Source organism: Delphinus delphis, chromosome 16 (assembly GCF_949987515.2).
Source record: "Delphinus delphis chromosome 16, mDelDel1.2, whole genome shotgun sequence".
Taxonomy (NCBI): domain Eukaryota; kingdom Metazoa; phylum Chordata; class Mammalia; order Artiodactyla; family Delphinidae; genus Delphinus; species Delphinus delphis.
Window position 1 is genome coordinate 41,557,595 of NC_082698.1, and position 23,792 is coordinate 41,581,386.

The following is a 23,792-nucleotide window of genomic DNA, read 5'->3' on the forward strand; positions in this document are numbered from 1 at the left end:
CAGATCAAAAGGAGAGTAGTCACAGGTTTATTAATCACTTAGCTGAAATTTCCAAATCCAAAAATATGCCACAGATTCTAAAATCAGACCTGGATCCTGCCTCAAAAGGATTTGGTCTGTTAAGTTCCAAGAAGAAATATTAATACAGTTTTTTTGCGGAGGTGTGTATACTTATAGGTCAACTAGGATAGGCACTAGATGGCCTGTACTCTCACTAATGGGAATATCGAAAAGGAAGCAGGGAATGAAAAGTATATTCTCACTTGTAGAGATAAAATTACAACCCCATGAGAAGTTCTGCTTACCTGACTGCAGCCTGAGTTTAGACTCCTTGGAGTCTCTGTGATCTCCAAGGTTTTAGAAAATAAGAATTATATATAAATCAATTATGTCTCTCACCCAAGGCTAATGAATATATTCACTGTGAGGAGATCTCTCGACAATAAAGAAAAACTGAATCTAAATCACAGAAAAGAGTTTAGGCACATAGAGAGAGTTTATGAAAATGTAAAAGCAAACAGCTAGACAATCCATGAGTCCATGCATCCTCTGATATTCCAAGACACTCACACATCAGCCATGCATCTATCTGTCTTCTGCTCTGAGAGCCATTCCTCAGAATCACAGATCCCTTCCACACTTTTACTGTCCTGATGTCCACAGCCAAATGACTAAGATTAATTCATGAGGGCCCCTGACTCACAGACATTTGTATCAATCAAGGACAAAAACAATACTGCATTTCAAGAGAATGGAATTTTTTGCAAATGAAACTCTGAGACCTGGACACTGTTTCTATACTTAGGAATGCTATTGATATGCTCTGTCGAATAGCAAACTTAAAAATATGGAAACAATTAAAATCTCAAAATGGTCCTTCACAGATGTCAACAGCAGTTCCACTTTGTTATAGCTATTGAAAATAAAGAATATTTTACTAACTTTACTTCTTGAAGGTTATATAAGTCCCTGGAATTATTTCATTTTATCCAAAAATATACAATTTCATTGGGAAAATAGAGAATTATTTATCCATTAATATAAGAGATGGCTGTGTTCTCAGTGTATGAGCTAGGGCTCTATAAAGTTCTTAAAAGAGGATGAGGAGAATGGAAATCAAAATGAAAAACAGGAAAAGAGACTAAAAAGAAAATTTATATGTTTGGTTTTAACTTTGGTAATTAAGACAGTTAATTTGAAAGATGCTTTTGCATATATGACAATTTCCAACTGCTTCAGCTGTGGATATACTAAAATAAACATTTGAACTTCAGTGAAATAGAAAAGACACATGATTAGGCTTCTTTACAATTATAAAACTGCAGTTCATTCTTCTCTACACTCCTAAAATACCGTGTAATACCTTGCATCACTACTTTCGATAAGAAGCCCAAAACAGAGAATTTTTTTAAAGTGGATTCCTAAGTGTATGTGCCTCTTTAAGCAGATAGAGATTTCCAGCCATGAACTCACCACTGAACTCATGGGTAGATGTAATCATTCACCAGAATTTTACAATTATCTTTTCCTTGCCAAAATCTATCAGTCAATCACATGTGTGCCTAAACAATAAACTATTTAGTTTTGCCTGTTTTTTTAAAATACATAAAAATGATCTTAAAAAGAAATAAATTATTCCAGGACTTGCTTCTCTGATTCATAGGGAAGGCAAAGCTGGAATGAAAAGAATTATTTAAGAAATTCATGTAAAACTATAATTATTTAGCTGAGCTTTCCTTTAACAATTTAAGTAATAAGAAACAGTTCCAGGCAAAAAACGGTGAAGAGTTTATGTTTAATGTCTCTGGATATATCATTCTAAAACATATATATCTCCATATACTGGGAGATTTTCTAATTTTTCTCTCACCAACATTTACCCATTCTATGTGGTATTCTGTCACAGCTCTGTTACACAAGTAGAATTCATTTAAATATAAGTACTGTTATTTGAAATCACATATTATATCTCATTTAATAAAAGTTTTATTAGTTAGAATAGGAAAAGGTATGCTGTGGTAACAAATAAAAAATATAAGAGGCTTAAGACAACAAAATGTATATATTCTTGGTCATTCTCCATGTCCAAATGATTCTTTTAGCACACCTGCCCAGGAAAGCAGGTTGGCAGTGGTGAATGATGACACACTCAGCAGAGAGAAGAAAATGTGGTGAATTATACACTGGCTCTTAAAGTTTTCATTCAGAGGTGGCCTGCACAACTTCACTTTAAATCACAAATAATATAGTTGTGCATCACTTAAAAACCAAAAACCTCACAGAAGTGCAACCCTATATTGTACCTCTAAGAACAAGAAACATTTGGTAATAGATCTAATGATTAACTTCTCTGGAAAAAAGATTTTGAGAGAGTCATTACTAACATTTGTGAAACAGGGAAACCGAAGCTCAAAGAGATAAAAGTTAATTGACATAAAGTCATTAAACCAGTAATTCTAAGAATCAAATACTAATCTGTTTCCAAAGCCCTTTTCCCCCATTGTTAACATTTTTAATTGGATCTTAAAGGTACTTTATTAAACTAATCATAAATAGTTTATTATACTCTATCATCATTAGCAAGTTAATGGTGCTTTTCTTAAAAGGTTTTTATTTATATAATGTAATAAACATTACCAATTTGCCTAATCCAAGAACTACAGTATTACCAATTAAGCTGCATCTGTACACACCTCTCTAGTTTCTCATCCCCCTGCCTCTCCACCCCCAGAGGTAATCACTCTCTCAGATGCCAGACAAGGTCATCCTTATAAGCAGACCTTTTCAAGGACAGCAGTCTCAGGTCTCTTTTCTGCACACAGTATAACTAAATTGCATTTAATTTGGATATATCACATTTTCCCTCGGGATCTGAAATTTATGTTATGAATAATGTTGGCAAATCATGAAGATATCTTAACCACATATTATCAAGAAGTCACATGTGTTAAAAAATACAGTGTGTACAGTGTGCTTAAAGATTTTTACACAGTGAAATGTTTTGAAATGTACAAAACAGGAAGAAGAGGGAAAAGAGCAAATCTGATAGATGAACCTGGGTAAGGTTGCCAGGTTACAGCCTAGCATCACTATTCAACTTTTTAGAATTACTAACTGGAATGACAGAAAGATACAAAGAGGCCCAAATCTATACAATGTAATATTTTTAAAGCCCTCAGTTGTATAACTTGGTAATGAGAAACTTAAGTCCCCAAATGTTATAGTCCTATTGTTTTCTAATATTAGGAAACAGGGCTGTGTATGTTTCTGTTTCATCCAAAATCATGTAAAAAATAAACCATGGATGTATTGAGACATACTGGTGGTAAAACATGAGGGCTTCTTTAAACTGCAACCCTCCCAAGTATATAAAAGTCTTTCAAAACTTAATGTCATAGCATCTGCTATTTCCTTTGTGCTATTTTTCTTCCTTCTGCCATATATGCCTCTGCCTATCCTACTCCTATTCAAGACATGGGTATCAATGACACACAGTACTTCCTGACAACTGTAGGACTGTGATGCGACTTTGAGAGCAGAGGATCAATAAGTGAGACCAGTTATATAAGATTATTTTGTGAAAAGGATATCCCAGGAATGGCAGGGCTAAAATTTGAGAGGACATAAGCTTCAGCTATTCTACCAACAAGCTGAAGAGAAATTTATTCCCGCTATCTGGGACAGAGTTTCCTCATCTCTTACATGAAAAGAAAAACTTTAAAGGAATTCCTTAATAAGAGATTCTTGTACTAAACTTATTAGTCAAGTAAACCTAGGCGTTGTCCACATACCAGGTCCTCATCTGCTTCAGACATTCAAAAATTTAATATTCCCTGTGCTGTCCGTGGTGCTGAAAAAAAAACCAGGCTAAATATGTCCTGGAACTTGATTGTTTCAATATCATATTTATTGAGCTCATGACACACACCAGATAATTTACTATACCCCTTGGGATAAACAGAATAATAGCTCCCAAAAGATTCCCACATCTCAATTCTCAGAACCTATGAATATATTACACTACATGACAAGGGACAATTAATATTTCAAATAAAATTGTTAGCTCATCATCTGAACTTTAAGATAAAGAGATTATCCTGGATTATCCAGATTATTTAGGGTTCTTAAAAAATGGAAACCTAGAGCAGAATAATTTAGATTCAGAGGGAAATGTGATTATGGAAGAAGTGAGAGTGATGTGCTGTAAGAACTCATCTGACTGTTACTAATTTTAAAGGTGGAGGAAAGACCATTAGCCAAGGAAAGTGGGCAGTTTCTAGAAGACAGAAAAGATAAGAAAATGTATTCTCCCTTATACCTCAGGAAAAAAACACAGCCTTGTCCACACCTTGATTTTAGGTCAGTGAGATTTGTATCATACAGAACTATAAGAATGAAGTTGTGTTGTTTTATGCCACATATTTTGTGGTGATTTGTTAAAACAGCAATAGAAAACTAACACATCCTTTAAATATTTTACAGCATAGTTATGGACATAGACATGAAGACTCATAAAGCTATCAAAGTGGCATTCACAGAATATTATGAGAACACAGACTAGCTAACTAAATCATTCTGGAATTAGCCACATTAAATTGTATTTTTTAAAGAATAGTTCTAAATTGAGTCTTGAATATCATTGGATGATATTCCTTCTAGTTTTCTTTTTCTGGGAATATATCTCACTTTGTATATTCAAAAGAACTCCCATGGGATTGATATTTAATAAATGATCTCTAACAAAGATCTTGGTTTGAATTTCAATCTTAGAAATTTAGAGAATAAACTGAAATTTTTTTCCAAGTTCACTATCATTGGGAAGGAAATCAGATGGCATCTCCTTTAAAATGTTCCTCATCTGATAATAGAAGGAAGCTTTAGGGGTTTTAAAATATGTGTGTGCATTCTGGTAATTTTTATATTATGAGAATGAAAATGCACTCTGGAATTTTTTTTCCTTTTTTCTACAATATGATCCCAATTCTTTTCTGTAACCAGGGAGGCTAAAAGTCCAGTTAAGATTACTTTTTTAAAGTAGACCCATCAGTTAGAAATATGAAGTAACTAGAGCCAAGAAGATGTTTATTGTGCTTTCTAGAATTTAAATTAGCTAAAGCGAGGCAGAAAGATAACAAAAGTTGAGCAAGTGTTGAAAGGCAGAGAGACAGAGAGAAGACAAGACAAAGAAACAGGAGAAAAAGATAAAGATTAGAAAGAAAGATGGAGTTGGGTGAAACATATTAAAAAATGAGAAGAATAAAGTGATAAGAGAAGCATCCACATATAAGTGAAGAAAGAGAAATAAGAAGGAATTAAAGGAAGTTCCTTTGTAAAAAAATGAAACTAATATAAATTGAGAAAAACTTGAAGGAGGTAGAGAAAATAAGAGATAGGAGAAAACAGAAAAGGTATAGATTCCAAATGGTTACTGAGCTTCTTTTCTATGACAGACACCACTAATAAATGCAGCTGAAAATTTCACAGGCTAAGTGGGCAGAAAATCATACAAAGAATTATAGTACACAGAAATAAGTATGTAGAAGGTATAGTGATTGTTCTAAGAAGTTGTCAGTTTACTGTACAGTGTGTGATTGTGTGTGTGGGCTCTGTGTGTGTGTGTTTGTGTAAATGTTTTCAGATAAAGGAAACCTAAAGAAATATTGATTAATGATGATATAACAGTGTCTATCTTACTTTAATTTGAAAATAGTAATAATTATTATAATATACCAAAAATATGTTTTTATCATTTCCTATATGCTAGAAAGCATGCTAAACAATTGACATACATAGCATCAGTTAATCCTAATAGCAATCAAATCAGAGTTGCTATTATCCTTCTTTAACAGATGGAGATCTAAGTCATAGAGAGGTTATATAACTTACCAAAAATCATATAACTGATTTTGCCAGGATTTGAACAAGGTCTGATTCCAAAGCTCATGCTTTAACTATTGTGCCATAGATAATCTTTCATATCCACATACTACCAATGCTTTATCATCTATTAATCCTCTCATGTTCCCTTTTGCTTTGACTGTACATATGAATTTACATGTATCAGATTTAAATCTATCATAGTTCCTCATTCATTTTCCAAGTAGCTCAACGTATCTCATCCTATAAATCTTTCTTCCACTAACTACAATTGATACAGACTTTAGCACACTTCTAGGCAGGCAGCATAAATGCCATTCTTTTAACTTCAGCCTCTCACAGTCTATATACAGTACATTGATTTATACTTGTAATCCTTTTTGCTGATGTTTCATATGAACTAGGCAGTAACATTCATGAGGTCAAGAAATGTATCTTAGTCATATTTTCAACCCCCAAATTTAGCACAAAACTGGCATATGGTAAATGCTAATAAATATATATTGAATAAATGAACATATAATAGAAATTGATCAAAGCTTCCATCATTCTCCTAAGGTTCCATGGATTAGGGTCCATATTATTGTACTTTCATGAGTCCTGTAGCACTTTGTACTAAGGCTATAAAATACAGTGGTTAAGAGTATGGCAGCTTGAGCCAGGCTGCCTGAGCTAGGATCATGGCTCTTAGACGCAGGAGCTATGTGACATTAAGCAAGATAGCTCGATATCTTTAAAGCTTCAGTTTCTTCATCTGGAAAACAGGAATAATAATAGAATTTATCTCACGGGGTTTTACTGAAGATTAAATAGATTAAATAAGATAATACATACTTTGCTGAACATTCCTTCTTGCTCTACTAGAAATCTGGGTCTTCCCAGAAGATGCTATTTTTCTGTAGGTCTCTCAGGGCCTCACAGGGGTGGTGGTTGTTTTATCATATCCTTATATCACTAGGACCTGAGGTGGGGCATGTGTTCTTGAAACTTACTCCTAGTTCCCTATTACTACTGCCACCCTATAAAAAAGAGAAGAAGAAAGAAAAAAAAAGAAAGGAAAAAAGAAACTATATATCTTCAAACTCTCTGCATTTCTTCTTCCTCCACTCTTTCTTAAAACCACTCCAAACTTCGGCCTTCAACATTGCACCAAACTATTCCTGTCAATGCCACAAATGTGCACCATATTGCTAATTTGATAATCAGTTTTCATACTTCATCTTACTTGATCAGACTTGACACAGCTGATCACTTTCTCCTTTAGATGCCTTCTTTCTTTGGCTTTTAGTAAACCACTCTCTTCTGGTTTTCTTCTCATAAACTGTCTCTCTATATAAATATTCTTCCTTATCTAAGATGATGGTTCTACCTCATCTCCCTGGACTGTATGATCAATGTTTTTATGGCTCATATCTAGCCACATTTATTCCTTTGATGAGGTCAGTCATTCAGTCTCTCCTGATGGTTAGACCAAGTATATTGAAATCAAACTTTAAATGCTATCTTTTTCATCTTCTCTATATCCAACACACCAGCAAACTCTGTTGGTTATACCTTAAAAATGTATTCATAGTCAACCATTTTTACCACTTCTGTCATGAAAACCTGGTCAAAGATATCTTTATTTTCTGCCTGGAATATTGTTAATACATTTCTCACTGGTCACCTTGAACTTAACTGATGATTCTCAACATAAGGGTCAAAGCAATTTTGTTAAAACTTGTGTGAAATCATTTCACTCCTCTGCTTGAAACACTCCAGTAGCTTTCCTTCTCACTCAGAGAAAAAGACAATGTCCTTACAATTGCCCACAAGGCCTGTGCAATCTGCCTCCACCCATCCTACCTCTCTGATCTTATCTCTGTCCCCTCTCCCTCACTCTGCTCAACATTTCACCCACCATAGCTTGCTTGCAGTTGTGTTCCTCAAACACATTAGGCATGTCCCCATCTCAAGTCCCTTTCACTCAGTGTTCCCTCTGTTTTCAGTGCTCTTCTAGGAATCTACATAGATTTCTTATAATCGTCTTTGAAACTTTGCTCCAAGGGTACTTCTCAGTAAGTTCTTCCCATACTTTCCTATTGAAAATTGTATTCCCCTAAGTATCCCTTTTCCCTGCTTTATTTTTTGATATAACCCCTTTCACATACTAACATACTACATAATTTTCTTAGTGATTTGGATTATTTTCTGTCTCCCTCCAATGTAAAGCAAACTCCATAAAAATAAGGATTTTTTTTTGTCTATTTTGTTGTTTGCTATATACATAGAATAAGGCTTGACACCTAGTGGCCACTTAAAAATATTTGTATAAAACTTTGTAAGCTTGTGTAACTGAAATGCAATGATACATAGATCATGTATATTATGTATAAATATACAATGTGAGTAGAGGAGAGTGTGTACTATATGTAAGCTATTTGGCACATAGAAATAACTCAATAAATATTAGCTATAATTGTCAGAAAATTTATGTGTACATAATAGACATTACATATGCTTACTGTACCTGAAGAATGAATGAATAAAAATAATCAGCATAATGTATTATTCATGTTGCCTTAAAATGCTGTAGTTTTCCACCTATGGGGATACCATCAGAATTGCATTCTAGGTATCCAGCAGAGCAACAATGGCTAAATCCTGGATATAACCACATAAAATATTGATGACTGAGTTAGTATCGTCCTTTTCACACATTATCTAAGTCTAAGCCTGAACAGCTCTCATCAGTATTCCAACCATTCAATAAAGACACTTAATAAACTCAGAGTAGCTGAACAGTCATCACTTAGCAGTCTAATTGAGCAGCCCTGAGGGGCAGTATAGGATCCTACAAGAGTAGGGAAGCTTAGTATCTCGAACAGAGCGACTGATGTCAGGAACAACTGCTGCAGTGTGATCCACCAGAATTTTGAACAAAATGCCCAGACAGCAGCTAATAATCAGAAAAAGACAGAAAACACACCTGAAGAGAGGATAGATTCAATTTGAGTTTTCTACAAAGACTTTTCTAAATGCTGCCCTATAATGGGATAAATATTGAGTTTCTAAAAAAAAATTTATAATTTACCTAAACTCTGTTTTCCTGCAGAATGCTAAAAAGGATGCTGTGTGTAATACATCCATAGCACAGGTAATTTATTGATTGCTTTGGTCCCTATGTTAATGTTGAGCAGTATCGTATAAATCAAACTCTCACTAAATATGTTTTTGAATTGCTGTTTGAACTCCAACTACTATCCTCAAAGCTTACCTACTTGCTACTATATTGTTAAAAAACACACTTCATCTCTCAATTCTATTTTTCTTTATACAAGGCTTACTTATTTAAATAACCACTAACTGGGTCATTCTGCCAGGTGCTGAGGGAAACAAAAGTAAATTAGACAGTCTCTGTCTCCAGGAATTTATAATCTAAACAAAAAAACAAACATTATAAGACATAATATAAAGGAGAAGGTGGATATTAATTTTTTCCAGCTTCATTGAGGTCTAACTGACAAACAAAAACTGTACATATTTGGGCTTCCCTGGTGGCGCAGTGGTTGACAGTCCGCCTGCCGATGCAGGGGACACGGGTTCGTGCCCCGGTCCGGGAAGATCCCACATGCCGTGGAGCGGCTGGGCCTGTGAGCCATGGCCACTGAGCCTGCGCGTCCGGAGCCTGTGCTCCGCAATGGGAGAGGCCACAACAGTGAGAGGCCCGCGTACCGCAAAAAAACAAAAACAAAAAACCCAAAAAACAAAAAAACAAACTGTACATATTTAAGGTGCACAGTATATGGCTTGATATTTTACACATTGTAAAATGATTGCCACGACCAGGTTAATTAACATATCCATCACCTCACATAGTTCCTTTTTTTTTTTTAGTGTGGTGAGAACACTTAAGATCTACTCTCTTAGCAAATTTCAAGTGTACAATACACAATGCAGTATTATTAATTATAGTCACCATGTTGTACATTAGATCCCCAGAACTTAGGCATCTTAAAACTAGATGTTTGTACCCTTTTACCAACCTCTCCGCACTTAATTCTGAATGAATATCATTAGTAACAACATCAAAGATTAATGAATAATTTAGTATCAAGGAATAAGTAGAATTTGAGTAAAATCTTCAGGAAAGATTAAGATTTTGATGTCATAATATAATAGCACAGCATGTAATTATTGCATGTAGAGCAGAGATAATGGGTTGGTTTCAGCTTTGCCACTCAATAGTGGGAGTAATATCACACTGGGAAAGCAACTTAACCCTTCTGTGCCTCTGTATTTTCCTGATCTATATCTGAGGCATAATAGTAGTGCAATGGTATGTGATCATTATGACAATCACAAGGACCTCATGGAGTTCTTGTGAAGATTAAATAATCTATATGAAGGGCTTTGTTAATAAATGCTAAATGAATGTTAGTGCTTATTCTAAAGAGAGGCTGTTTACACATAAAATACATATCAATATGATTTACGATTTCAAGAAACTTGTTGAACATGTAGAAATGATGTCTGTGAAATTGTAGGAACACTTCTTAATAGTATATAAGGAAGCATTAGACACAATTCATTACAAAAACTGAGAACTACAAGCAATCAAGAAATAGCTTTTAAGAATCGGAGAAAAAGAGAAAGAGAGATGTTTCTTCTTCTTCTGTTTCTCAGAGGTTATTTATTTACTTTTTGGACTCTAGCCCTCTGGCCTTCCAGGGTGGTACAGATAGGCTTCACCGGAGCCTATTAGTAGAGTACACAAAAGCTACTTCTAGGCCCAAGGTCAGAGCCTAGAAAAGTGAAAAAAACTTCTTGTCGCCAAAACAAGAAAAGACATATGCTTTTTCAAACTTTGCTCTGAAACAAATCCATTTTGGGGCTACAGGATCCACAAGATTACTCACCATTGGGAAAGAGGAAACAGGAAATTCAAGTGTGGATACAATCTAAAAGTGAGGACACAGCCAAGCTTTCATCTGGAGATGAAATTTAGAATGTTTAGGAAAGTCTTACTGGAGTAAGCACTGAAGGTGCTCTTTCTTGTCATACCATTCTAAATGTTCCATAATAATATAATCCAGTCAGTTTATATAAATCTAATAGCTTATAAAGCTTCAAGAAAAAAAAAAGGACAAATACTCAGGATTTTAAATCAGCCTGTAGGGAAAACAACAAAGTTACTCTTAAAACTAGAATTTAACCTCTCAGAATAAAAATACACTCTGTAAGATGGAATAAGTGAAAGGGGTAGACAAGGAAAGATGTCCATATTATATTAAGATTAAAATTTGCATAAAATATATGCTATATGTGGTTTTATTTTTGTCTAAAATGTGTGTTATCTATTATGTACGAGTGTGTACATGTATATTGCTCTATAGCTCTTGATGTGTGCTGCCTTAAGAAATCATATTTAAATGAAGGATTGAGAAGTTTCAGAGACAATAAGCTTCATTGAAAATTACTTAGGTATAGTCTCCAATAACCACCTTTAATTTAATTATAACTGAAACAGACTCAAAAGAAACTACTGCACTGTACTATGTTCAGAGAAATATAATGTTAACAAGAGGAAGATGACCTGCACTAAGCTTTGAAATAACAAACTCAAAAAATAAGAAATTTTACAAACATTTCCAGCATGATCCTGGGGAGACCATGAGTGTCCCATGAATAAAGTATTGCAGTCCATGAGGCAAGGATAGTGCTATAACAGTGCCCTATGTGACAGTCCGTCATAGTCTGGACACATGAACCATTAAGATCATTTAACTCTTCTCACAGAGCTGTTAAGTTTACATAACCATTTCTTCTTAAGGTATCTAAAGGGGGGAAAAATCTTTCTTGGAAACACAAGTGTTTCAGCTCATTGGGCAGTTATATTTTCCTTATAATGCTTTTCATAGCATTGTAATTTGCATGACTCTCTCTTTTAAGTTTAATTAGTATTAACCCAGTGGCATTCTACTTTATGACCTCTGGATGCACTTGCTAAAAATGAAGTTTCCAGGTTTTAGTGTCAGACCTCAGAAGATTTGAGTCTCAGACCTTATAACGTGGCTACCCCCTTAATTGATTGACATGTCTGTCTAATCACTGACCTTCCATGGATTAACAGATTACCTAACAAGCATGAAAATACACCTGGAAATGTTCCTCAAACTTCACTTATAGTTTCATTTGAATCAGTAAACTCTCCAAGGAAAGAATACAGTCATTAATACTTTTAAGAATAAAATATAACATAACAAAGTTAAATCTTCAAGGTGTTTAGTAAATCTGGAGAGATATAAAGAAAGAACATACATATAGTGCACAAGAGCACAACGTACTCATTGTGCTTTGTACATAAATTTATAAAAAGAAGCATAATATTTATAAATAATTAGAAGTAATAATAGCAATAAAGATAAAAAGCAATTTTAGTGAACCTTGATCATATGTCAGGTACTGTGTGAAACTGCATAAAACTGAGTTTCAGAGTGTTATCATTAATAAGGAAACTGAGCCTAAGGAAGTTTTGTGACTTTCTGAGCTTATATACAGGATCCCTTCAGAAAGTTGTTCTGGTTGTGCGCTATATAAGGGTTCCATTCACATCATAGATATATGCTAGTTTACATAATAGCTCAAGGGCAAGAGGAAAGATTTTTGCCTTCCAGGCTGAATGCTTGAGCAGCCAGGGAGAACCCTTTCTTTAAAAAAACTGAAATTGGCTTTCATGATCTGCACACACAAGGGAATCTCTCTGTCTCTCTAACACACACATACACACACACTCATTGGCACACATACCCTCTTAAAACTCCTCTAATACTCTAACGCTCTGGTTCCAAGTTAGTTATAACGTTACGATACATTGTTTTTTGTTTTTTCTCTTAAATAAATACTTCTCCTATCTGCTTATGAAAGTAATATCTACTCAATATGGCAATTTGAAAATGCAGAGAAAATAATAAAAAATGAAAATAAAACATACCCCTTAACTATATAGCATTTTCCTTTCTTCCTCCCTTTGCCTCCCATTTATCAATCATTCATGAACTCAAAATCAAAACAACATAAACAAAAACACAAACCCTGTGGGCAACTTGGTTTCTTTACCTCACTGTGAATAATATGGTAGAACAAGGAATATGATTTTTATGTCTTTTATCCCACACAGCATACAATTTAGCAGATAGCCTGGCTTCCTCGGCTTCCCATCGCACCTCCTTTTCAGGCTCCCACACTCAATGTGGGATCAGGCCACATGTTCCCATTCCAATAAAGTTGTCAGGATTGATAATGCATTAAACTATAAGCTAAAATATCAGTCCTAATGCTCTCTTATTGGGAAGAGGGTAGCTACTATCAACTACAAATCAATTATGTTTTCCAATATTCTATCGGTTAGCTAAATTCTGACTTTTAAAATGTAATATCATACTATCAATCTCATGTTATTAATGCGTGCTTAAATATGTAGTCATCAGACAAATGAAATGCTCATTAAGGAATAGACCATCTGCAAATTTTATTACTGAACCTAAAACCTTACCCCAGCAATTTGAATGAGAAATATCAAAAGACTCAAAATTTAGCCCCAAGTTCCCAAGTAAAATAATTAGTTGTAAAATACTGAAAATAACAATTATGCAATATACTTTTCTTAGAAGCAGATTCACACATTTGGGTAATACTAGAATATTTCATTTCAGGTTCAAATTTTTATTGAATAAACAGTATTTTTCCCTTCCAACTGCCTTATGCCTAAGCAAGGAAATGCATGGAAAAACACAGGAAACTGTTTTTAATTGCAAGTCCAGGAGAATTCTATGTTTTAACATAACAGTGACCTAAACTGTTATACTAATAGCCTTAGGGTAGTTTCAATTTTTTCTCCTTCATTTTCCTCTATTCGAAGCTTCTAACTATGTATGGAAATCAGTTGTCAACTATCAAAAGAGCTAATCCAACCAGTGGATTACCTATGGCAAAACTGCTTTTATTTTTCCTTTTTTTCTCATATTTCTATCATGATTATGATTCTCACCATTGTCTTCTTTCAATCTAACCCACATCTGCATCCCCCAGCATTTGGATAAAAAAATGGTTTCAAGAAATTCATATCACGTATTCAGTTAAGTGTTATTTTGTGTTTTAGCCATGATTGCTTACTCCTGATTTAATTCCTGCATAATGTGGGCTCAACTTTTATATGGATTTAAAAAAAATAGTAACTATGAAAACCATTTTCATGAACAATAGAATAAAAGTGATGTCAGAGTCCCTAATTGAAGGAGACCAGAGAGAAGTAAAGACCTGAGGGCAACCTAGGGGAATGTGTTATTACCTCTGGGGGCACACTCATTGGAAGATGCAAGTATGGAAGGAATGATGACAAGCATATAAAGTTAAGAAATCTCTATAAAAACAACAGAAAATTTTTGTTTCTTTGCCACAGTTCCAGTCCCTTCAGTCTTCCTAAGTACTGAGCAACCTATCTCCAGGAGAGAACTGAAAAGGCTTTCTAACTGTGGCTGGAAGGAGGTCTTCCATGAGCGCAGTGAGGGGGCAGCCTCACTATAAAATGTAACTTGGCAGTTGTGAAGTTGCACTGTGCTTCAGAAAGTAACTACTTGATGGCCAACAGTGACCTGATAATCTTATTTTGGTGGCTATCTATACAAGCACATTTAGAGAGACCAAGAGCTGTAATGAGCTTATTAAAGAAACTAATTTATAGCATTACCAGTTAAACCAGGAGTAATTTCCTCTGATAACCTAAATTGCATTGCTAAAAAGTACAGGGTTTGTGAAAGTCTAATGTGAGCAATGACAGTGAATCCTTCCCTCTCAGTGTGAACACTAAATATGAATACAAATAGAATGCCTTATGGCATAAAGAAATACCAACACACTGTTTTGTCATCTATTCTTGGGGCATGATTTAAAAGGCATTCTTTTAATTTAAAGTCATGCTCTTTTAAGTTCCACTGATTTTTATTTTTGCTTCAAAGTAGCAGTTACATTATTTATTTCTTACTGCACTTTTAAATTTGTTGTTAGACTGGAGATTCACAATCTACATAAATGGCAATGACATGAACATTAAATTCAGATGCACTTGAAGTAAACATTGTGCTAATTAGCAGAACTTTTCAAGGGTTTAGGCTGTTGACTTTATGAAGTAGCTGCTATTGTAAATTATTCTGCAAATCCCCAAAGAGGCATGATATCCTAACTATGGAGGACTGAGAATGTCTTAATATGTACACAATTTGAACACTGTTTGAGAAACAGTCAAATTAATCCATCTATCTTCAGATCATTCAGTTTAGCCAAACAAAGCACACACACACAAAATTCACAATCTTTGTTGCCTCTAAGAGCAACTAGGGAACATGGCAACAAGGGTGAGGAGATGATTGCTCGCCTGTGTACCCCGAATGCTGAACAAATGTCGAGTAAAAATAATAAAAAGTAATAAATAAATAAATTAATAATAATGAAAGAACAAAGTCATTTTTCTTGAATAGCCAACTTCTAGGGTGGGAAAATTTATCCATTTTTCTTCTCTTAAAGTATTACATATATACTTTCATTATGTAGTATATGTGTAATACATACATATACTCCACACTTTCATTATGTAGTACTCAAAGACAGATTCCTCCAATATTGAAATATCTAAGACAGGCACATTTGGGCCACTGCAGATATAACATGTTAAATGGTCCCTACAGAGCTTGATGACGAATATATCTTTCTCAACTGACTGATTGACTATTAAGAAATGACTTGGAAAATCTAATGTCAAGTTTTTTACATTTTTTTCACTCTTTCTAAATAAAATAGTGGGGGATGAAATAACGCAATCCCCAATTAAAGTGCTAACACCAAAATCACTTATGGCCTCTACTTTTGACCCCTTCAGAGATTTTTTTCTCATAGGAAATTTTGGTATTTTTTACATTCCTAAGCTTTATCTAAGGCTACTGTTTGTAGCCTTAGATACTTTATCTAAGGCTACTGTTTGTAGTTTGTGTTTGTTCAACGATTAGCAAATAGAATTGAATTTTTTAAATAATAATTAAGCATTTGTTTAGTGAGTATAAGTAAATGTTCATTTAGAGGTCTAGCACTGGATTTTCTACCATACTGCAATCCTTATTAAAAAACAAAGTGCATTGAATGCTACTTTTGTAAGTTAATTTTAATTAAGGAAAATTATGGTACAGAGTCACCAACCTTTAAAAATGAACTACAAATTAGCATTACTCATTTCTATGGTGTTTTTCACATTCCACTGAAATTCTGGCTAACTCAAAAGGTCAAAGTAAAAGCATCCTTACCGTCATCATATTGGCCCAAGCAGACTGTGAAGAGACAGCAAAAGGTAATCCCTGAAGCTAACCATTTCCAGAGATAAAACTGTTGGAACATCTTCAGTCAAATTCCACTCAAGGCTGATCTGAAATAACAAGAGGAAAAAAGGAACATTTGACGAGTTCATTAATCTGTTATAGGTAAACACAACTGTCACAGCATAGAAAAGCCTTAATGACTTCATAGTTAATTACCTGTGCCACACTATGCTTTAACAAAGTAACATACTTGTTTAATGTGCTGGAACTTATCTACATGAATTTGCAGACAAGTCTCTAAGGAAAGACATCTTTTCTGTTATTTACTTTGTAAGCAAGTAAGTTGAGAACTTAACATACTAATGACACCAGAACCACATCTTTAAAATTGAGACCCTGTGAGTGAATCAAATGCCAATCAGTTTAACTCACTAAATTTATCTTATGTATAGAATAGTTCAGTTATAAAGAGTAAGCTTTCGCAACAATTTAAGATGTTAAACCAGCTGTTAGTATCTTACATGAAAATTTCAATGGACATTTGTCTAACAGAATTAAGTAGAAAAACCCATCATCAAAACACAAATTTCTTTTTAGTAGAGGGACAAGAGATTGACTTAACTATGTCATGTAAGACTAAGGATAACCCATCTTTTTTTTTTTTTTTTAACCTATCATTTTTTTTTACCACGTCTGTCTTTGGAAGCATTTGGATGAATTTCATTTTAATTCCTTTGTTCTTCTTTGCAATCTCCCAGTAAGTAAAGAAACTGGATGAGGTATTAGTAGCCTGTGAGCACACCAGAGAATTTTTTCTTACTGAGAAATTGTGTTCTCAGTTTCTTTGTAAATTGAAGAAATTATTCACATGGAATTGTTCCAAATTACGCTGAATATAGATCATGTAGAACAGGGATTGGAACTTCATTTCTCTACATCAGAGGTTCCAAAAGAAAAAAGTGAATTTGCCTAAAGGCACAATAGGGACAAATTGTGAAGTGCAGGGTTTGTCTGAAGAAACCAGCCCAGTATTTGACTTCCGTCAAGGTTGTCATGTGGGAATGAAAACCAGTATTACTGAGTTTTCTGATTTTCCAGAATATGGTAGAAATCCAAATTTCCACGTGAGACTGCCTAGTGTTTAGATAATTGTCCAACCCTCTTATAGACTAAATGCTTCTGGCAGGTCATATTGTCCTCTGAGGTCCTCCAGTTTACAACTCCTGCCTGGGATTCCCTCTGCTAAACTAGTCATGGGTAAGCTTCTTCAGAATGTACAAAGGAAATAATTTGAATGCTGCTTTTACATATATTTTGTTTCATCTATCTTTCTGTTTTATTTTTGTGTGTTTTATAAAGTTTATTTGCACAATAGCATATATAAATATATAATTTATTTAAAAGTATATTAAAGGTGCAAACTCAAAAGTTTTTAATCATGAGATGCACAGTCCTTAAATTTCAAGTCATTGCACCAGATCACAGATATTTAAAAATGGAATCTATTCTTCTTGTGTTTCTTTATCTTAAAATAAAAAGGAGGCTTCTTTTTATCTAGCCCTCACATATTTTCCCCTTCTAACTGGTAAACAACTCAGCCTCTGCTTTTATAACTTCTAGGCACAGATAGCTCAAAGAAGAGCCCATCACTAGATATCAAGAGAATATAATGATACATGTTTATTTCAGGGAAGGAAAAAATAAAATTGACTAATGTTAGTAGTTTTAAGAGCAGTTGATTAGAGTGTGGCTTCTTTTTAAAATGAAGTTCTTCAACTTCCCAGTTCGGACCTTGACCAAATTAAATAGCAACTCTGTCTCACTTTCCTCATTATTAACATGGAGATACAATAGTACCTACCTCATAAATTTATTTTGAGGATTAGGTAAATGGCTATAAATGCATGCTTAGAAGAGTACCTCAGAGGGAGAGCTCCATAAAACTTAATATGAGTATTTCTGACTTGGCATCTTTGAAGTCTTCAAAGGGCTTAAACATACATTTCCTCAATCCATCTTTAGTTTAACCTCTAAGGTAGGCATTATCATCTCTACTCTGGAGGAAATGTCGTGCTCACTGGCTCAAGGTTACAAACTTATGAGTGGCTGAAGTAGTGGTGTGGTTTGTAAGTCTGAAATTTCTGCTCATTCCATTACAAAAAAGGACAAGAAAATTTCCATGACAGCACTTGGTTCAGGTTTCAAGGTATATGGAGGCCCCTAATAGCTTGCTGCATTTCTCTCCTATATCCTAAGGAGAAATATTGCATCCCTCTTCCCATACCTGGAGTATAGCCCTATTAAGATTTATGGAAATAATGGCTTCAATTCCTCTTTCTTTCTTTTTTTAAAGAAATGTTACAACATTAAACAGAAAAGAGTCTTTACAATTTAAAAACAAGGAGAAAACACTTAAAGGATGTTAGAAAAAACTTTTTAAAAAGCAATATCCATTTTCATTACTAGTTTTACAATCTCTAGAATTGCAGGCAAAGTTCTTATAGATGCCTTCAAACAACACCTCTAACATGGTATTGTACCTTTATTATAAATTCCATATTAAACTCTGCCTTGTTCTCTGAGTACAAAATTTCCCTCCAGATCTCCTTGGCCAATAATAGCAACCTAGAGCATGTCTAAAAAGACATGTAGTTGACCTATAAATAAGGTCATTGTACTTGTTTTTTCAGAGATAATTTATTGACATATTCAACACTCTGGTATAGTTAATAAAGATACAGTTTTGCAATAGGGATTTGGAAATACAGTTGACCTTTGAACAACTCGGGGCTTAGGGGCACCAATCACCCCCCTTCCTCTAACCAAAAATCTGAGTACTGTTATCTCTGCATCAAAAACAAAAGAATTGGCAATGACTAACCCAAAAGCAGGAAGCTGAAACAGTTTGGATAGAATCAAGATTGTAGTTGTTTTGATTCTATATATTGTGATCCCTAATCAAACATAAAGTTTTCCCCATGCTTAGTTAAAGATTTGTAAAATGAAATTACAGGTACTATATTTATTGAAAAAAAATCCACATAAAAGGGAAACTGTGTAGTTCAAACCCATGTTGTTCAAGGGTCAATTGTAGTATTCTACTGTCAATAATATTGGGAAAAAAAGCACTTTTTCCAATTATGTTATAAACTCACACATAAGTGGTTTGAGTTTCATGATATTTACTCTATATTTTCCATAGGCTTTAGAATATTTTACTACTATTACTCAAGACACAATATACTGATTTTGAATTTCACATCATTTGTATGATTAAGCTACCAGATAAAGCTCATATTCATTTATCTGGCATTGAATGTTCTCAGAAATTCATTTATTCAACAAGTATTTATGGAGGGTCTATGAGGTACCACTCACTCTTCTAGGCAGTTGGAACATATCAATAAAAAAAACTCACTCACATCTCTGCTTTCATGAGCCTTACATTCAGAAAATGTACTAGGGTTATATGAAGCAACCAAATGCATTCTGGCAACATAACTAGAGAAGAACTTGACAAGGAAAGCACAGCTATTCCAATAACCCTAGCTGAAAGCACCCTCAGTGGTATCTACTGCCTTGAGAACAGATTGCTGTTCATGTTTTAAAGGGAGAATACATAAAAGGCCTTTCACAATCAAGTATAAATCCAAAGGTTGTCAATACACAAAGCTCTACTCTTTAACTGTTGATCCCTGCTTCCTGTGTCTGGGTTAGTTGTGGTGACACATGGCAAAAGCAGCCAAGGTTGACATCACAGCAGTTTTCCCTCTGGTACATTTTTGACAATGTAAACTCCTTTTCTCCTTTTTTTTTAAGGCTCTGTCCCTGACTGCTATGTGAAAGACTATTAATTTCTTTGATGTATCAAAGTGTGGAGTCTTCTGCCAATACCTTGATGATAAATCCCATATCAACACTGGGTCAGGAAGCAAACTGGAATCTCTCAGTAAACTGGGAGCTGTACATAAGCATCTGCCCTTCAACAGTCTGTTCAGTCAAACTCTGGTGCTTTCCTATCTCTGACAACATCTAGGTAGAGCTATAAAAATAAGACTTGACACCGCTTGTACTCCTTACAAGAAATATATACTATTAACTTGCTAAAATAAACTCTCTTTCAAAGCAGCTTCAAGTATGAAATTGAAAACATGAGGCTTTCCAAAGTTACCACATCTCACCACACCAAATATGAATTTCCTTAATTGACTGCTTGGAAACCTCTCTTCTACTTCACCATAGGGGGAATCATCGAGAAGGTTTTCATCACCACAGAGGATAGTTATCACTCATAAGCACGACCTGATGAATCATCTTTTATTTCTTTTTTCTTTGTAATATGCACTTCAAGGAAAAATTTCAGATAGGCTTTATGATCTACTCCCTCTTTCTAGATCATGTTATATTTTTCTCTTATTATAATTTATATATAATTTCATTAAATATATATAAAAATACTTATGTTTACAGATAATTTTATATTAATATGTCATATTTATAAAATACACTATCCTTATAATATGAAAGTATAATAAAATATATATTTACATAAAATATAAAATTTATTTTATGTAGAATATAAAATATGATATTTGTATTCATACATTTTTATTCATAAAATCTATGTAAATATGTTTATATTTTATTTAAACTTATACTGTACATATAGATTAATACTAATGTTATGTCCTATTTATATCTTTTTTTATTCATGAGCTGAGTTCTGTTTCAAGGATAGAAATGGCCAGATTGCAGCTAATTCTAAGTGAGGGCAGCAAAGTAACCTACATTTTCATCCAGCACTGTGAGATCTAAGGCACCTCTCCAGCATGGCTCAGACATACCGGGCTTACCTAATCTTTCCTGGAGCTTACAGTTTGTTGACATGCCACAATGTCTGAGTGTACCTTCACTGCTGTTACTTTAAAATGTATATTTGTTTGTGTACACTCTCTTTGTGTGTGTGTGTATAGGTTTTATAATACACACACACACACACACACACACACACACATATATATAAAACTCCTCCCTCTCTCCTTCCCTCTTTCTCTCTACATCACAATATGTATAATACATTTTCAATATAGTGGAATCAAACAAAGTTGATAAAAATAAATTCAAAAATGAGGAAGAGAAGAAATGCATACAAACTTATCTTGCCAACACTGTAATTGTTTATAGAAGATGTGTTACATTTCAGTTTTAAACATTTTAAATATATACTCAACAATTGTAAATATTCAATGATCCTGGTTAAACTCAAAATACATTTCCTGAAACCACATGATACACATAAGGAAAGTCTAAGTTTAGACATTCTTCTTCTACAAACTTTGATGGACATTTGGAAGATTCAGTCAGGACCTTAACATGTCTGTAGGGGTTTGTCCTTTTTAAATGGTAGTTTTAATCATAAAACTCTAAATGAAGGAAGGAGGGACACAGGTTTCCTTTTTGGGTAATACTCCTCATCAAGGAAACAAATTACTGAGAAATACAGCTAGCCTATTCAATTTAAATTTAAAGATTGTATCCTATTAGAAAAATCCAATATTCAATTTAATCAATAACAGGTATAAAACATATGTCATAATAATCTAGCTATACTAGCTGGTTTAATAAAAGGTGAATAAGTCAAATTTTAAAAAGGGAATAGATTTTGATACCTATGTTCATTACTGCTATCATACTGGACATTATTTTTAGTGTTTATACATGCATTTACTCAATAAGGATTTATTGTATATTTATTGCATGTCAGATACTCTGCTTCTACTGAAGAAATAAATCAATTTTGTTTTCTCACAATGACTTTGCTATTGAGCCAGCACCATATATCATATTTTTAATTTAATATATCATTTCAAAGTACTTTAGTAAAATGATTCCAAATTAGGGGAATATTAAATTTTAATTTCAGGTTGTAAGAGATTTGCATTCAATCTGTGTTTTCTGCAGTATCATCTATAAATACTAGTCTTAGACATAAATATATTTCCCTGAAATATATTTCTTAGAAATATAATTTCTAAGAAAAATAACAGGAAAAAGCTTAGTTTAGAAGCTTTCTTAGAAAAATAACAGGAAAAAGCTTAGTTTAGAAGATTTCTTAGAAAAATAACAGGAAAAATTTAGTTTGAGAGGTGTGAGCACCAAGAAATGGAAAAAGCCCAAGCATTATTTTATCTGTAGAATGTTTAACTTAAAAATATAACCAAGTAAGTTTAAAACTGAATTTTAAAGCTCAGGCAAGTGTATGCATGATTTTAAAAGGAAACTTGCAGGAGAGTTCTGTGTAATAGCATTCTCTTGCATAGAAAACAGATTATGACGAATATTCTTGTTTGATGAATGTTAAATATCCCAAGAAACACAAATAAATTAATGAACAGATTTTTTTTTCTTAGAGTAAATCCATCAACAAAAATAAAAGTATTAAGCCAGTCAAGAGAGATTGCAGTTGAAAGTGTAAAAATGCCAGTGACTTTTTTGATGTATTATTATAAAAGTCCTGACTTGGAATGAGAGAGACTTATGATGCATTCCTGGCTCTGTCACTTCTTTGTCATACGAATGGTAAACTAGTAAAAACTTGTGAGACTCCACTTAAAATTAGGATAATAAAATCCATCTCATTCCGCTATAGTCGACAGATGAAAACTTGAACAACAAAAAAATAATAGGAGTACTAAAGAATATTCATTTCTAAATTCACTGCCTAACTTTTTACTGAGTGCTGATTCTGGGAAGTGCATTTTATAAGATACGGAGACTACAGTAGTGTGAGAAAAAAATGAAGGGATGAATAATGAAGGAAGGAAGGGAAGGAGGGAGGGAGGGAGAGAGGGCAGGAGGGAGGAAGATTTATGTGGAATTTTTAGTCTAACAGGATGTGTGAGTCACACCCTAAGGTGCCGCACAATAAACCATGCACTTATATAATCCTCCCCCCTCATAGAGTGCAGGTGAAATCAGTGACTTGCTTTTACCAATAGAATATTGCAAAGATAATGCGATGCCATCTCCTTGATTCAGTTAAGTTATATAAGACTCACTCTTAGCACAGTGGAGAGAGACATTTTCCATTTAAGCTTTAAGAAGCAACCATTAAAAAAATAAAAAATAAATAAATAAAAGAAGCAACTATTTACGTTGTAAACTGCCTATGGAGAGGAACATATGCCAGGGATCTATGAGTAACCACTTGTTCCTGAAGGCGGCCTCCATACAACAGCCCTCAGTCATACAACCAAAAGGAAATGAATTCTGACAACAATCTAAATGAGCTCTGGGATTCTTTCCTAATCAGTCCTATAGATGAGAATGCAGATTGGCAGGCACTTGATTGCAGCCTTGTAAGACACTGAGCGGAGGACCCAGCTAAGCTGTAGTGGGACTGCTGACCTATGGAAACCGTGAAATAACCAGTGTGGGTTGTCTTAAGCTACCAGGTTTGTGGTAATTTGTATGTAGCAATAGAAAACTAATGCATGGGAGGATCTGATGAAAACATGGTTGTAAAACGTTGATAAGTTTAGTGTTTGTTCTAAATTTTAGATGATGGTTGCT

At 34.0% G+C, this 23,792-nt stretch overlaps 1 protein-coding gene across 17 annotated transcripts in view; it reads right to left on the reverse strand.

The window, feature by feature from the left end:
- Positions 1 to 16,299, reverse strand: part of PCDH15 (protocadherin related 15) — a 724,552-nt gene extending 708,253 nt beyond the window's left edge. For all 17 annotated transcript variants that reach the window (XM_060034587.1, XM_060034586.1, XM_060034585.1 and 14 more), the window contains exon 1: positions 16,209 to 16,299. In XM_060034587.1, the coding sequence (XP_059890570.1) occupies positions 16,209 to 16,299 (91 nt within the window). The remainder of the gene's footprint in view (positions 1 to 16,208) is intronic.
- Between the last annotated feature and the right edge of the window lie 7,493 nt (positions 16,300 to 23,792).